The following is a 16,619-nucleotide window of genomic DNA, read 5'->3' as shown; positions in this document are numbered from 1 at the left end:
TCTGTTTAAAAAAATATAACAAATAAAAAATAAATAAATAAATACGTACCGATGACATGACGTAACGATGACATGACGTAGCGATGACATGACGTAGCAATGACATGACGTAGCGATGACATGACGTCACGATGACGTAGTGAGGACATCGGAAAATTATAATATAGATATATATTGGGAATAACTAAGTTATTATCCACTTCTAACTCAAAAATTATGAAAATTTCGAGTGGAACATTCCAATTCTAGACCGACGATATATAAAATCTTCAATTTACACTTTTTATAAAAAAATAATTATATAATAAACTTAACTTCAAAAATATAAGTAAGCTTAATTTTATTTTTAAAATTATTATTTTCTTAAAAAAAATTATCTAAATAAATAACTAAAAAATAATAATTAATAAACAACTTCAAAAATATTAAAAAAATGCATCATGTGACTTTGCTATTTTTTTTTACAAATTATAAATTTACAATATAATTTATTTTTATTATTTATACATGCATGACGTAACACTTTGTTTATGTATTATATTGTTTTATTTTATATTCTGTTTCAGTTATAATATGGTTAAATATACGATTGAAGCGATGATGATGTTATTACGAATATTTTTTTGATATTAGGAAACGATACAAATTTTTAACATTATAATTAAAAACAAATGTGTTTTTTATTATTTAAAAAAAAGTAAAATATTTTCATCAAATTTATAATTATAACTGTTCAAACGAGAGTGTTATTGTATAATACATTAGAGATCTGCAATATTCCGAACAGGCTTCGGGCCGGGCCTATTTTTTTAATAAAATCGGGTTCGGGCTGGGTTAGGTCAAATATTTTTTAAAAAAATTCCGGCCAGGTCGGGTCGGGCGTATAACCACCAAATCGCCGAGCTTAAAATAGCCAAAACATCCAATAACGTCCTCAAAAAAATGGCCGCCTAAATTTAAATAATGGACTCAATTTAAAGTAAATAGCCATTAGACTATATGTTTTACTCTATAAATAAATAATTCCATTACATTTTATAAAGCATCTTTTATTTAGAACTATTGAATCATGTAACTAATTGTAGTAATTAAGTATGCAAATTAAATTCATATAATTATGATTTTGAGTTTTTTATGGTATTTATACAGTATCAAATTTTTTTACAATAATATATTATTGTCTAATATTTGTAATTTTTTTAATATTATGATCTCAATTTTATTACTAATTTAATATTTATTATTAATTTTAAAAAAACAAATGCTAAATTATATCAATTTGCCCTTATTTATTGAAATTAAATTGAATATCCTTTCAATTATTCCTTGCTTTATGGTGAATTATGAGAATATAAGATATAACATTGCATGTTAAGATAGTGGAACTTCTAGAAGCTCAATTATGGAGTAATTAATAATTTGTTCAAAGTACCATAAAAACTTTGTTATCAAGAAGTTTATTTTTTTTATTTTATACTTGCTCAAAAATTTAATATCTTTGAATTTTTTGAAAGCTAAATTTTTCCAGAAATTTGTCAGTCCAATTAGGCCTATTATGAATACTTGTATCTAGTATCATTTTTAATAAGATTCTTATGTTTATATCTAAATACTTTATTTTCAAAAGAATATCTCTTAACATAGGATACAGGCATTATTTATACTTCTGCTTTAAAAAATTAGTATTCTTTTTCAACATTTTCTCATAGATCCTGCATTAATTTTAAGTTTTTCTATCTTTACTATTTTTATAATTTTGCCAAATACATGGATACAATATTATTATTAAGATTAATAAATACTAACTATAAGAATACTCCGTTATCACATAATTAACTATCCAATATCAAAAAATCCATTATAATTATTCTATTGAAAATATAAAATATATTAAATATGAAGATTGTAAATCAATAAGGATCACTACACTAGCCAACTAACAGATTTATAAGCATCTTAAAATTTTTAACATTTTAATCACCAATAATTCTTCAACACCAACCTGTACACAATACAAATGATTTGATAACAGAATCTTTAACTACTCTAATTTTTAATCATCAAGATCATGGAAATATTCATGATATGCACTCAACCATTTCACAAATTAATTATTAACAACATTCACATGAAAAAAATAGTCAAATGAATTTACAAGATTATTCCAGAATACAAAATATTCTATTTAAAGTAATTAGCCATTATTATTCTTTTGTATATTTTTATTAGAAAACCCAAAAAAACAATGATGTAATTGTTTATTTGGGCTATGACTATGAATATTTAATAAAGGGGAATGGACCAAATTACATTTACCTAAAGTGCAGAGGTAACTGTGGGGGTCGTGCAAAGCTTTCCTTTGTAGATGTTGTTGTTACAAAACAACATATCCACACTTGTAAATGTAAGAATATATATTCTCCAATACAATATTATTACTTTCATTTTTTTATTATTTATCTTTAAAGATGCAACAGCCAACAGTCCCTATTCCTTTACAATGTACAAGAGGTAAATTATCACAATAAATTTTTTAATCATTTATTTTTAAAGATGCAACTCTGCCAGTTACTATGCCAAGTGTTCCAATCCCTTTACAATGTATTTTACCTACAAACAAGAGGTAAATTATCACAATAAATTTTTTAATCATTTATTTTTAAAGTTGCAACTATGCCGGTTACTATGCCAAGTGTTCCAATCCCTTTACAATGTATTTTACCTACAAGAGGTAAATTATCACAATAAATTTTTTAATCATTTATTTTTAAAGATGCAAATGTGCCAAATGTTACAATTCCTTTACAATGTATTTTAAAAATTCTATGAAAAAACTTATATTATTTTACAGCCAATATAAGGATCCTACGATTTCCTCAAGTACCTACAAGAGGTAAATTATCACAATAAATTTTTTAATCATTTATTTTTAAAGTTGCAACTATGTCGGTTACTATGCTAAGTGTTCCAATCCCTTTACAATGTATTTTACCTACAAGAGGTAAATTATCATAATAAATTTTTTAATCATTTATTTTTAAAGTTGCAACTATGCCGGTTACTATGCCAAGTGTTCCAATCCCTTTAAAATATATTTTACCTACAAGAGGTAAATTATCACAATAAATTTTTTAATCATTTATTTTATTTATTTTTAAAGATGCAAATCTGCCAAGTGTTACAATTCCTTTACAATGTATTTTAAAAATTATATGAAAAAAACTTATATTATTTTACATTCAATATAAGGACCCTACGATTTCCTCAAGTACATACAAGAGGTAAATTATCACAATAAATTATACTATATGAACAAGGTATAAAAACTTAAAATAATAGTATTCAATTATTCTAATATTTTTCAATATTTATATTAGGTATCATGTACAGGGTTGCCAGGTCAAAATTTTCAAATTGTGGGAGAAATTAGGTATTTTGTGGGAGAAATATAAAAATTGTGGGAGAAATTGCTAAAAAAATTTTTTTTGCAGGCCTCGGGATTTAGAATTGACTTAGTTATCCACTTATTATTTTTTATAAATATAAAATCTAATCTATTTTCCAAAATAAAATAGGTAATTATTTTTCAAAATAAAATAGCTAACTTTTTTAAAAATAAAATTGCTAACTTTTTTTCAAAATAAAATAGCCAACTATTTTTCAAAATAAAATAGCCAACTATTTTTCAAAATAAAATAGCCAACTATTTTTCAAAATAAAATAGCCAACTATTTTTCAAAATAAAATATCCAACTCTTTTTCAAAATAAAATAGCCTAACTATTTTTCAAAATAAAATATCCAACTCTTTTTCAAAATAAAATAGTTAACTATTTTCCAAAATAAAATACCCAACTATTTTTCAAAATAGGTAATTACTGTACGACACAAAATTTCTTAGAGTACTATCTTTATTATTAAAAAAACATATTGATTTATTATAATATATTAATTTTGTTTAAAAATAATAACCAACGATCTTTTTTAAATACAAAAGAATGTAAACAAGATAAAATTTTATAAAAATTGTAATTTTACAATGTAAAAAAATAAATGGGGGAAGGGAATATGATATTTTGAGGTATCAAAAATCTTCAAAGCATAAATCAGTACAGGGCATTCTATCAACATCTATTTCAAAACAAAAATATTCTTCAAAAATAAGAAAAAATATAGATGCAACTACAGTTGCGGAAATTGTAAATACCTATCATGCAGTACAACATTCAGAGAGTTACTCAACATCTCAATGTTGGTAGAATCTTTCCCCATAATATTTAACGACTAATATAAATGAATAGAATACTTTGTAGAACACAAAATGAGCAAGGCTATCAACAATGTTTTAGGATATAAATCCAGAAGGTCAATTCTTGACGATTTGAAAGATGTGCAAACATATGCAATTCTAACAGATGCATCTAATAAGGAGATATCAAAACATTTCCCTTGATCCTCCCCTATTTCAACAAAATTAATGTCATTTTAATAAAACTATTAAAAAAAATTTCTCCAGATATGAAATATCCAAAGACATAGCTAACCATATATAATGGTAAATATGGCAGATTTGGCATTACCAATGAATTGCATGGTAGCTTTCTGATCTGATAATTCCTCAGTGAATTTGGCAAAAACCAGAGTGTATTTACAGAATTGAGTCAGCATAATGTTGGCTGACAGGTTCCTCCTAATACGCGCCATCGTAGAATTTTAAAATACAAACCTTTAAAAAATAAATAGATTATAAAAGCTGTCCTATTTGAAAATAATTTTCAAAAATAAATGGCAGAAGTATATTTAGGAATTTTACATATAGGAAATCTACTATATGCTGTTAATATGCAGTTGCAATCAGAAGAATATAATTTAATAAAAGCCAGGGCCGTAGCCACGGGGGGCCCGGCCCCCCAAAAAATTTTTTGGCCCCCAAACCTGGCCCCCAGAAAAAATCTTTGGCCCCCAAAAGTGGCCCCCCAAAAATTTTTCTGGCCCCCCAAATTTAAAAATTTTTTTTAGAATTGATTATTTTTATATTTTTAATATAAATTTTGAATATTTATTCAAAAATATTCAAAAAACATGTCTATTTAGAATTGATTATTTTTATATTTTTAAAATAAATTTTGAATATTTATTCTACAAATATGTCTAGTTTGTATTTTTCTATCCAGTTTTATTTTTATTTTTACCCAATATTAAATTATCCTTCATTCATTTTTTTTTCATTTGTTTTTGTTGTGTATAACATTCTCTATAGGTATCACATTTATATTATAATATATAACCAGTTATTTTATTTTACAGCGTTTATTTTAAAATTATGAAGAAATAATCAGTTATTAACTCTTATTTTAAGTTAAAGTTAAACAAATGTCAAGCAACATCACCTCTACAAACTACTATTAATAGGGGAGACCGGGGTAAAACGATAGGCATTTTGCATATTTACAATAAAAATTTTAAACAAGAGTCAAACACAACAAATTATAGATCAATGTGTAGCCCCATCTCTCTTCTACAAGATAAAAAAAGTGTAGCCCTCTACCTATAATATTTTAGGAGCTATGATTAGTTATGTAAAACTAGTCATTTTCGCCATTTTACCCTGGGTACAGGGTAAAATGGATAAGCACTAGGGTAAAGTGGTTAAAATAATATTTGACACATATTTATTGTTTTATTTAACAAATATTACAAATTTAAGATTTATTTATGATTTTTATTTAAAAACTAATCGATACAATAAGGACATGTAAAATAATTATCATAATTAGCACATTTAGAATGTGCCCATTCAAGGCACATTGTACATTTTAGCCATTCATCGCCCTCGCGACTATTTTTATAGTTTTTATTACAAATAACACATAAACAATTATTTTTTGATATCTTTTTTTTTCTCTGAATTAATAATTTTTTTTTATAAGGTGTAGATGTTAATATTTCTGAATTCTTTTTTTTAGATATTTTATCCGATGAAATATTGAATAATTTTGGAATAGGTATTATAGATGAATGATTGAATACTTTATTATAATTTTTTGAGCATGATGGTAACATATCATGATAAGGTTCATCAATATCATCTGGAACATTTTCGTTCAATAATATAGATAAATCACTATCATTATTTTCAGTCACTGTAAGATTTTGAGTCACTGTAATATTTTCATCATTATTTTAAAATTCAATATTTGAGTAAGCATTTGAATTATTACAGCAGATATAATCTTGTTCTGTAAATATATTTGGGTTTAAAGGAAATATGTCACATGTTAAGAATCCATTTAATATATTATTTGATGTCACTGCCTTTGGTATTTCATTTTTTAACACTCCTGGAATATCATAAATCTGAAATTGTTGCCCCACATGATTTTTAGATTGAGCATTATTAAAATTATGAAATACAATATAATTTCAATTGAGCATTTTTATTAAAGTTACCAAATTAATAATATTTAGATTGAGCATTATTAAAATTATGAAATAAAATATAATTTCAATTGAGCATTTTTATTAAAGTTACCAAATTAATATTGATATTTAGATTGAGCATTATTAAAATTATGAAATACAATATATTTTCAATTGAGCATTTTTATTAAAGTTACCAAATTAATATTGATATTTAAATTGAGTTATTAAAATTATGAAATACAATATAATACAAACAATATAATTTAATTACTTGTTTAAGCGTTAATCCCATAAATGACCTACTTGCTTCTAATATGTAGTCACACAATCTAGATTCTTCTTCATTTGTAAATATGTGTTTATGATGATCTGAACTTTTAATACCAATTTTACATCTCCTTCTCAACGTTGTATAAGGTATGTTAAATTTTTTAGCAGACAAATTTAATGAAGTATTATTTGTTATTTTATATTTATGGCTTCATTTATTATATTTACATCTCTGTATATGGTTTTTCTTTTATAATTTCTCATTATTTGATTGATACAATAAAAATTATAATAAATGAATTAATGAAAAATTAATGTGAATAATTTTATATTTTAACCGTTTTACCCATAACAGCTTTACCCCTAGGTGACATATATTATAAATATCGTTATTGCGTGACTTCTAATATAGCTAAAGATGTCAGATAAATTTTATTTTATAGCTAATACATTAAGGAACATGTGTGCCAAATTTTGAATCCTGAGGATATGTAAATTTTACTAAAAGCAAAATATACTAGAGAATGATTTTTATATTTTTTGGGTAAAAAACAGTTTTTCTACAAAATATATAAAACCAGGTAAGTTTTTTAAAAGATGAACATAGGTAAGAAATTAGATATAAAAATACATCTTCACACCAAATTTAAGGTCTTTATACTCGATGGTTAAAAAGTTATTCGCGTTAACATTGTTACCCCGTCAATCGCTTTACCCCGGTCTCCCCTACTACATCAGAAATTTCAGAAACTGATTAGACCGATTTACAGAAGATGATTTTAATCTTTTTTCATCTTTTAATACATTGCCCCCCCCCTCCTTGACCCTGATTATTTTTTATCAGATAAAATGGCCCCATTAAAATCCCTCTTAAACTTAAATATGTAAACACTGCATCATGAAATGAAGATAGCAAAAGGATTGCTAGCTTCGGAAGCTAAAGAAAATCATAATTTTGAAAATATCTTACATATTATGTATAAAAAAAAATATAATCATGCATTTAAAGAATTATATAAATGCTACTCAGCAGCGATAAACGGCTTCTTGTGAGGCCTCGTTCTCTACATTAAAGAGAATTTTATCAAGCAGTAGAGAGTCTATGAAGGATAAACGTAAACAAAATTTAGTATTAATGGCGTATGAAAAAAGAATAACGCAGAATTTATCTTTTAGTTCATTTATATTAAAATTTAAAAATAAAAATCGCTGTATTCTATTATAGTAATATTTTGGTATATGCATATTATAGTATTATTTTGTTTTGTATATTCATATTATAGTATTATTTTGTTATTAAATTTTTAATAAAAATAGGAAAAAATTTCTATGAATGTGTAATTATTTGTTTGATTTTAAAAAAATAGTGGCCCCCTCAAGTAAGCACTTGGCCCCTCTAAGTGAAAATTCCTGGCTACGGCCCTGATAAAGGCTCACTAAATTATGCTGCAGAAATACCAAAGTAAGAATATTACTATTATCGGATAATTATTAATAAGATTTAATATGATGTCATGTTTGAGGAGATTGTAATGCTTCTTTATTTTTATGATTTGCCAAAATACTCAAAATATTAATTTTACAATGTAAAAAATAAATTTATTTGATTTTATGCAAATGTATAAATAAGATTTTATAAAATATAGAAAGTCAAATAGTTATAGTTAATTATATTTTATATGAGATTTAAATAATGGAACTAAACGTTTACCGTCGTTATTAAGATATTTATAAAAATCCTGGCATGACATTTTATAATTTTGTTTAACCATTAACTCGGCCTCTTAGGATATCTTAAGCTTAGATTAAAGATGATTAAGATAATAATATTTTCTAAGATGAGTTCCACTTTCATTGCTAATTTTTAAAAATATTACTTCTAATATTAATAATATATTTTTTAATATATAATAGTACATAAGCAGTTTATATTGAAAATAATTTTTCTTTTTATATATTTAATTATAACTTTATTGTCCAAAAAACAACATCAGTATTGGAAACTAATGCTTTAACCTCAAAACAATCTAAATCTCACCTAGAAGATAACTATCATGGTATATATAAATAAAAATATAAAATATGTATAATATTTAGGATTTTTTAAGCTTAGATTAAAGATGATTAGGATAATAATATTTTCTAAGATGGGTTCCACTTTCATTGCTAATTTTTAAAAATATTACTTCTAATATTAATAATATATTTTTTAATATATAATAGTACATAAGCAATTTATATTGAAAATAATTTTTCTTTTTATATATTTAATTATAACATTTTATTGTCCAAAAAACAACATCAGTATTGGAAACTAGTGCTTTAACCTCAAAACAATCTAAATCTCACCTAGAAGATAACTATCATGGTATATATATAAATAAAAATATAAAAAAGCACTAGTTTCCCATACTATTCTAACTTCAAATTTTGAAAATGTCGAATGGATTGGATGGAGAATTTAAAATTAGCGGAAAAATAAAATAAAAGAACTAGACATATTTTTCGAATAAATATTTAAAATTTATTTTATAAATATAAAAATAATCAAATACTGTCTCTCAAAATTATTATTTATATATTAAAAACATTAAAATGCTAAAAAAAAAATTGTGGGAGAAATTAAAAAATTGTGGGAGATTTTTGTGGGAGATTGTGGGAGATTTCTAATTGTGGGAGTTTTGTGGGAGTGAGATGTATGTGGGTAAACTAAAAAATTGTGGGAGACTCCCACTGATGGGGGGAGGCATGGCAACCCTGATCATGTAGATGGACCCCGCACAAATGACCACCTCGAGGGGTTCCATCATGCTCTAAAAAGGAAAACCAGCAGTGCACATCCGAATGTGTACGTTCTTATAAAAATATTGATCGAAAATCAAAATTCGAACGATATTAAACTCTTACAAATTCATAATGGATCGATTGTTCGGCGAGCAAATCGGACTTATGAAAGATTAAATCATAACATAGACAATCTAACGACTATGTATGGTATGATAGAGTAATCTTAAATTTGTTTTCCTTTTTAGACAAAATATCATTTTTGGTAAATTTTCAATCAAATAATATATATTCAAGTTATTCTGATTAAATTTTACTTATATATTTAATTGTACATTATTAATTTTGTTTTTTTAATTATTTTATTTAATACGATAATATAATAAATATTAGTACTTTCTTATATTTTTACAAAATTATACTTATTAAATTGTACATTATTACTTTTGTTTTTTTATTATATTTATTTAATCCGATAATATAATAAATATTACTACTTTTTTATAAAATTATACGTATATATTAAATTGTATTTTAAAATATTACTACTTTTTTATATTTTACAAAAATATACGCATATATTAAATTGTATTTTAAAATATTACTACTTTTTTATATTTTACAAAAATATACGTATATATTAAATTGTATTTTAAAATATACTACTTTTTTATATTTTACAAAAATATACGTATATATTATATTGTACATTATTACTTTTGTTTTTTATTATATTTATTTAATCCGATATTATAATAAATATTAGTACTTTTTTTTACAAAGACCTAAGTATACAAAACCTTAAAAAATAAAATATTAAGATATCAGATATTTATAGGAGTAAAAGTTAAATTAACTACGACAAAAAAATTTATTCATAGAGTTTCCAGTAAGACAAGTGAGTTTCATATACTTATGAATCAATATAATCCTTAAAAAAAATAAAATATTAAGATATCAGTTATTTATAGGAGTAAAAGTTAAATTAACTACGACAAAAAAATTTATTCATAAAGTTTCCAATAAGATAAGTGAGTTTCATATACTTATGAATCAATATAAACATTAAAAAAAATAAAATATTAAGATATCAGATATTTATAGGAGTAAATGTTAAATTAACTACGACAAAAAAATTTATTCATAAAGTTACCAATAAGATAAGTGAGTTTCATATACTTATGAATCAATATAATCCTTAAAAAAAATAAAATATTAAGATATCAGATATTTATAGGAGTAAAAGTTAAATTAACTACGATAAAAAAATTTATTCATAGAGTTTCCAGTAAGACAAGTGAGTTTCATATACTTATGAATCAATATAATCAGAGTTGTACAAAAGATCTTCTTTGAAGATTTTTGGCGAGATCTAGCTCAAAAATTTGAGCAAGATCTTTGAAGATCGTAAAATTTGAAAATCTTTTATTTTTTAAAAATTTTGTGTAACGATGAAGATCGCTGCCATCAACGATCTTCAAAAATCTTCATGATATTTATTTTTTTACCCCTTTATTAAAAGCCCAGATGTTTTTCAATTTTCATCAAGGCAGGAGGAGAGGTATAAAACATAAAAGAAATATTATATTAATAAAATTGAAAAACATCTGGGCTTTTAATAAAGGGGTAAAAAAATAAATATCATGAAGATCTTTGAAGATCGTTACACAAAATTTTTAAAAAATAAAAGATCTTCAAATTTTACGATCTTCAAAGATCTTTTTATTTTGAATGTACAACTCTGAATATAATCCTTAAAAAAAAATATTAGGATATCAGTTATTTATAGGAGTAAAAGTTAAATTAACTACGATAAAAAAATTTATTCATAAAGTTTCCAATAAGATAAGTGAGTTTCTTATACTTATGAATCAATATAAACCTTAAAAAAAATAAAATATTAAAATATCAGATACTTATAGGAGTAAAAGTTAACTAAGATAAAAAAATTTATTCATGAAGCTTATAGTAAGAAAAGTGAGTTCCATATACTTATGAATCAATATAAACCTTAAAAAATAAACTATTAGGATGTCAAAATCTAGGACGCCTGATTAAACAAAATTTTATTTTTATTTTTATTTTTAATTATAATTTTATTTTATTATTATTACATATTTTATATTACATTTACTATTATTATATATTTTATATTATATTATTATTATACATTTTATATTATATTATTATATATATTTTATATTATATTAGACTTATATTACGATTTTTATTATATTATAATATAACGTTATATTAATATTATACTGTATTACATATTAGTATTATATTATATTAGATTATATTATTTTTATATTATATTATATATTAGTATTTTTTCATATTATAATATCATTATATTATAATTATATATATTATTATAATATCATTATATTTTAATTATATTAGTATTATATATTATTATATTTATTATAGTGTATTACATTATTAGTATCAAATTATATTATATTAGTATTATATTATTATTATATATTTTATATTGTATTAGACTATATTATATGTTAGTATTTTATTATATTGTATTAGACTATATTATATGTTAGTATTTTATTATATTATAATATTAAAATTATAATTAGTATCATATTATATTATATTTGTATTATATTATTATTTTAATTTTATATTGTATTACATTACACTATATAATATAAATGTAATTGTAAATTGAATTTAAATTGAATATAATATTAACTTTTCGTTTGTAAATTACATAACCTGAAGGATTGAATTCATGATATATATATACGTGATATTTTGTATTAAATATACTTTTACTTACTTTACTTATTTAATAAAACACTTCATTGGCGACGATTTTTAGAGAAGATTTATTTGATTTATTAAATTTAAAGTAAAAGACTCAATGGAAGTAGCTCCTATTAAAGTTGAAGATTCAATGGAAGTAGTCCCTATTAAAGTTAAAGACTCAATGGAAGTAGTTCCTATTAAATTCTATATTCCAGAATTCGTCAAAGAAAAAGTAAATATTCAGAACTACTTATTTAACTTGAAGTTAATTTATAAAGTAAGAAATATTATAGATTTAAATACAAAAAAAGACCTGCTTTTAGCCTATATCGAGACAATCTTATCAAAATTAAGAACTTTCACTCTCCAATAAATTTAGAGATGATAAATTATGATACTTTAATAAAAAGCTTAAATTTGGTGTTCAAGGATAGTTCGAGCATTTTCGTAAAAAGGAAAATTTTTTTTACGCTAAAAAGATGTAATGAGACGATTATTGACTTTTCAATTAGGGTTAAAACTGTCTGTACTCTTTGTAATTTTAAACCGCCTTTTGATGAACTTTTAAGAGATATATTTATCCTAGGAGTAGGCTTACCTGAGTTGGACAAAGAACTTCGGTCAAAGTATATCGAAGGCAATATTACGTTTGAAGAGACTGTGCGTTTAGCGATCGCGCTGTCTTCGTTGGAAAATGAAACCCAGACTGAAGTTAATAAAATAATTAAAAATAAGCCAACACAGGGTTCGAAAAATAATTATTTTAGAAATAATAATTATACAAACGTCAATAGATTCAATAATAATAAACACTTTAGTAACAATTATATTCCTAATAATAATTATAGACATAGTATCAAACCTAACTCTATTCAAAAGAAAGTGATATGCTTTCGTTGCGGTAAGGCAAACCACATAGCGAAAGATTGTAGAACCCATGCCATACAAATGATTCTGCCACGGACACCTCGCCTGTCATTTTCAAATAAAGCAACCATCGATGCGAAGATAAATGGGTTGCAGCTAGCTATGGAGTTTGATACCGGCGCCGCGTGTAGTGTGATTGATGAGGTCACCTGGAATCGTATTGGCAGACCACAACTATCACCGGCTTATAAATTAGTGGGATATAATCATATCCAAATCGAAGTACTAGGTAAATGTACCGTGGAAGTCAAAGTATAAAATATTTCGAAATTTTTACTTATTTGGGTAGTTAAAGGGGAGAATTCCCTTATTTTTGGGTTGCCTTTCATTAGAGAATTTGATATAAAACTACCGGAAGAAGTTCGTATTAATAAAATAAATATGAAAGTTCCCTCTTTAAATACGATTGCTTCAAAATTCCCTCAAGTTTTTATAAAAAAATTAGGTGAAATCAAACTGCAAAAGGCTAAATGGGAGTATGGTATCCATGTTATTTGATACTGGAGCGGCAATATTAGTGAGGATAAATATCGGATATTTGGCAGGCTGAAATTATCGAAAGAGAAGAAATTAGGATTGGGCTATTTGATGGATCGCAGAGTTAAAAGCGACAATGAAAGGAAAAATATCGGAATTATGGATTATCAATCGTAAAGTAGAGGTGGTGTTAGGATGGGATGAGATCACGCTTTTGGCTCCGGAGTATAGTTTTTGGTTGTTTATTTGCTTGGTGTGGTATATTTGTACCTCTTAAGAATAGAGATAGGTGCAATAATACGACGTATTGGAGCTCAGAAAGATGGCCGAAACTATGTTTGGCCGTAATTTGGAAGAGGGAAAGGGACCTGAGGTTTTTTTAATTATAAGAGAAAATTGAGAATTGTATAGGGGGGGGGGAATGTATCGGGAAAACCGGGGAGACTTTTTTAAGGGGGGGGAATTGAGGAGAATTCTAGGGGAGAAATCGGAGAGTATTCTAGGAGAGAAATCGGGGAAGTTCTATGGGGGAAATTGAGTCCAGGGAAAAAATCTGGGAGAATTAAGAGAAATCGGAGGTACTTTTAGGGGGGAAATTAAGGAGAATTCTAGGGGAGAAATCGGGGGTATTCTAGGGTAGAAATCAGGAGGTATTCCTGGAGAGAAAGGGGGTGGGGAAAGATCGGAGGGACTTTTAGGGGGGGAAATTGAGCCTAGGGGAAAAATCGGGGAGAATTCTAAGAGAGAAATCGGAGAATTCTAGGGAAGAAATCGGGCGAACATTGAGTCGGGTAATTGAGGAGAATTTTTATAGGGGGACTTTAAGGGAAGAAAACTGGGAGAATACGATGGAAATTCTTTAAATGAAATAGTTGCCAGAGGATTAGACGATGGAGACCTAGGAAATGGAACAAAAAGGTGGAAGAAAAGCGCGTATTCGAGGAGTTGAGATAGAAATGAAAGAAATGGATCGGCGTAACGAAAAGGAGTTGCGGAATAAATAGATGGAATTAGGAATAATCAAAGTGCAAGAAGGAGTGAAAAGATTAGTGGATAATTATCAAGAAATTTTCGATGAAGGTTTGGGGTGTCTAAGAGATTATGAAGTATTAAAATGAAGAAGGGCTGGTGTGCCAAAATTTGAAAGATTACGACAAGTACCGTTCGAGTGGGGAAAAGTAGTGAATATAGAATTGGATCCATGGGTAAAGAAGAGAATTATATGTCTTGTGGAATATAGTGAGTGGACAACATCGTCGGTGCCGGTGAAGAATGAACGGAAAACTCCGTTTGTGCGCTGATTTCCGGGTTACGCTAAACCTGTGGGTTGTGAAAGTGAAATATACCTTGCCACGAATTGAAGAGATATTGGCCAGTTTGAAGGACGGGATATATGTTTCAAATGCTTATTTACAGTTACGGATGAAGCATGAAATGCGAAAGTTATTAACTATTACTACGCCGAAATGGTTGTACACTTTTTGTATGTTTTTGGACTTATCGGCCTTAATTTTTCAACGAACTATGGGCCATTTTTCAAAGTCTAGAAGGAGTCTTTTACTACATGGACGATGTGTTGGTAACGGGAGTGACTCCTGACCAGCATTTCCGAAGAATTAAAGGAAAAGGATTGAGGACGAGTGCCGAGAAGTGTATGTTGGAAGTAACGGATGTGGTGTATCTAGGAAACAAGATTAATGGTATAGAGGTGAGGTCACTGGATAAAAATATGGCAGGAATAACCAGTATTTGAGACCGAATTACAAAGTAGAGATGCAGGCCTCTCAAGGGATGGTATTACCGGTTTGTGGAAGGTTTTGCGCAGATATCATCGCCATTGTATAAATTATTGAAAAAAGGATAACGATTTGAATGGGAAAAGGAACAGGAAAAAGCGTTTGAAGAATTGAAATGCCGAATTGGAAGGGAACCTATTCTGATATGCTTTAACAACGATCTGGAGGTGGTTTTGAGCGTGGATGCTTCTAATAGAGGTGTAGGGGAAGCGATATTACAGCGTGTAGATTAGTTGGAAAAGCCCGTATTATTTATCCCGCGAATATTTAGAGCGGCTGAAACAAGATATTCAGTTATCGAGCAAGAAGCGATGGCTCTCATTTTTGGACTGACAAAGTGTCGAAAATATCTGATCGGACGTAGATTTGTGATATATACCGATCACAAACCGCTGGTACACTTGTTCAAAAAGGATAATAAAGAGTTGATGTTGTCGTCAAGGTTACAGAGATGGTTATTAATGGTGGAAAGCTTAGACGTGCAGCTGAAATATCAGCGAGGAAGAGAAAACTATTTACCCGATATTTTGTTTCGGCGTGGAGCTGGAGAAAATTTGGAAGAGGACAAAAGGAATTCGATGAGAAAATTGAGCAGAGGATGATTCGTATAGTTGCGAGAATATCTAGAGGTGGACCAGTAACGGAAGAACTCAAAAAGGCTACGCTAAAAGATCACGAATTAACGCGGATTAAAGCGTACATATTGGGTCGAAAGCAATGGCGAGATGGAGATAAAAAATTTAAACATGTAGAGAAAGAGTTAACGATATTGGACGAGTGCGTGGTATGAGGAAATCGAGTAGTGCCTTGCGGTTCAAATTAAGGGAGGCGGTAAAAGCAATGAATTAGGCGAAATTTCAAGGAGTTGAAATGATGAAGCAGTGGGGTCGTAAATATGTGTGGTAGCCTGGGATTATGTGTTGGAGTTGTTTGATATGTAATTCATGGGCGAGTATGCTGCATAAGGACAAGAAACATATATAGTCGACACAGCCATAGGAGCATACACGTTGATTTCTTTGACTTTGAAAACAAAATATATATATTCGTGGTGGAAGCCTATTACAAATGGTTAGAGTACGAAGAAGTGAGGGGATTGACAACTCAGGTGGTGATATACGTTAAAAATCTTTGGGCCCGGTTCGGAGTGACAAAGATAGTAGTGGTCAAGTCT

General features: G+C 26.8%; 2 protein-coding genes across 6 annotated transcripts; both read left to right on the top strand.

Moving 5' to 3' along the window:
* The first annotated feature begins 828 nt into the window (after positions 1-828).
* Positions 829-9,942, top strand: LOC135926188 (uncharacterized). Of its 5 annotated transcripts, none has more exons than XM_065461946.1 (12): positions 829-979; positions 1,903-2,190; positions 2,230-2,404; positions 2,469-2,511; positions 2,554-2,623; positions 2,666-2,731; positions 2,774-2,809; positions 2,852-2,893; positions 2,936-3,001; positions 3,044-3,109; positions 3,161-3,284; positions 9,454-9,941. In XM_065461946.1, exons 3-11 carry the CDS (start codon positions 2,366-2,368, stop codon positions 3,246-3,248), a joined length of 516 nt encoding a protein of 171 aa, XP_065318018.1. In that variant the 5' UTR covers positions 829-979; positions 1,903-2,190; positions 2,230-2,365; the 3' UTR covers positions 3,249-3,284; positions 9,454-9,941. The 5 variants fall into 5 exon arrangements, with proteins under 5 accessions (XP_065318018.1, XP_065318017.1, XP_065318016.1 ...); XM_065461945.1 differs by having other exon boundaries at positions 2,774-2,893; positions 3,161-3,196; positions 3,250-3,284; positions 9,454-9,937; XM_065461944.1 differs by having other exon boundaries at positions 2,066-2,190; positions 2,774-2,893; positions 9,454-9,942.
* Positions 9,943-12,360: 2,418 nt separating this feature from the next.
* On the top strand, positions 12,361-13,430 carry LOC135926835 (uncharacterized). The gene is made up of 2 exons (XM_065462765.1): positions 12,361-12,477; positions 12,675-13,430. Exons 1-2 carry the CDS (start codon positions 12,361-12,363, stop codon positions 13,428-13,430), a joined length of 873 nt encoding a protein of 290 aa, XP_065318837.1.
* Positions 13,431-16,619: the final 3,189 nt, after the last annotated feature.

This window comes from Gordionus sp. m RMFG-2023, chromosome 3, assembly GCF_954871325.1.
Source record: "Gordionus sp. m RMFG-2023 chromosome 3, tfGorSpeb1-WG-v2, whole genome shotgun sequence".
NCBI classification, from domain to species: Eukaryota; Metazoa; Nematomorpha; class Gordioida; order Chordodea; family Parachordodidae; genus Gordionus; species Gordionus sp. m RMFG-2023.
This window is presented reverse-complemented; position numbering and strand designations above follow the sequence as displayed.

Excerpts from the sequence above, each read along its gene's own strand:
- LOC135926188 (XM_065461944.1), top strand. The coding sequence starts at position 2,366 with ATGTTGTTGTTACAAAACAACATATCCACACTTGTAAAT. Across the intron at positions 2,405-2,468 it reads ACATATCCACACTTGTAAAT|ATGCAACAGCCAACAGTCCC; the intron begins GTAAGAATATAT and ends TTATCTTTAAAG. Across the intron at positions 2,894-2,935 it reads TCCTCAAGTACCTACAAGAG|TTGCAACTATGTCGGTTACT; the intron begins GTAAATTATCAC and ends TTATTTTTAAAG.
- LOC135926835 (XM_065462765.1), top strand. The coding sequence starts at position 12,361 with ATGGAAGTAGCTCCTATTAAAGTTGAAGATTCAATGGAAGTAGTCCCT. Across the intron at positions 12,478-12,674 it reads CAGAATTCGTCAAAGAAAAA|GATAGTTCGAGCATTTTCGT; the intron begins GTAAATATTCAG and ends TTGGTGTTCAAG.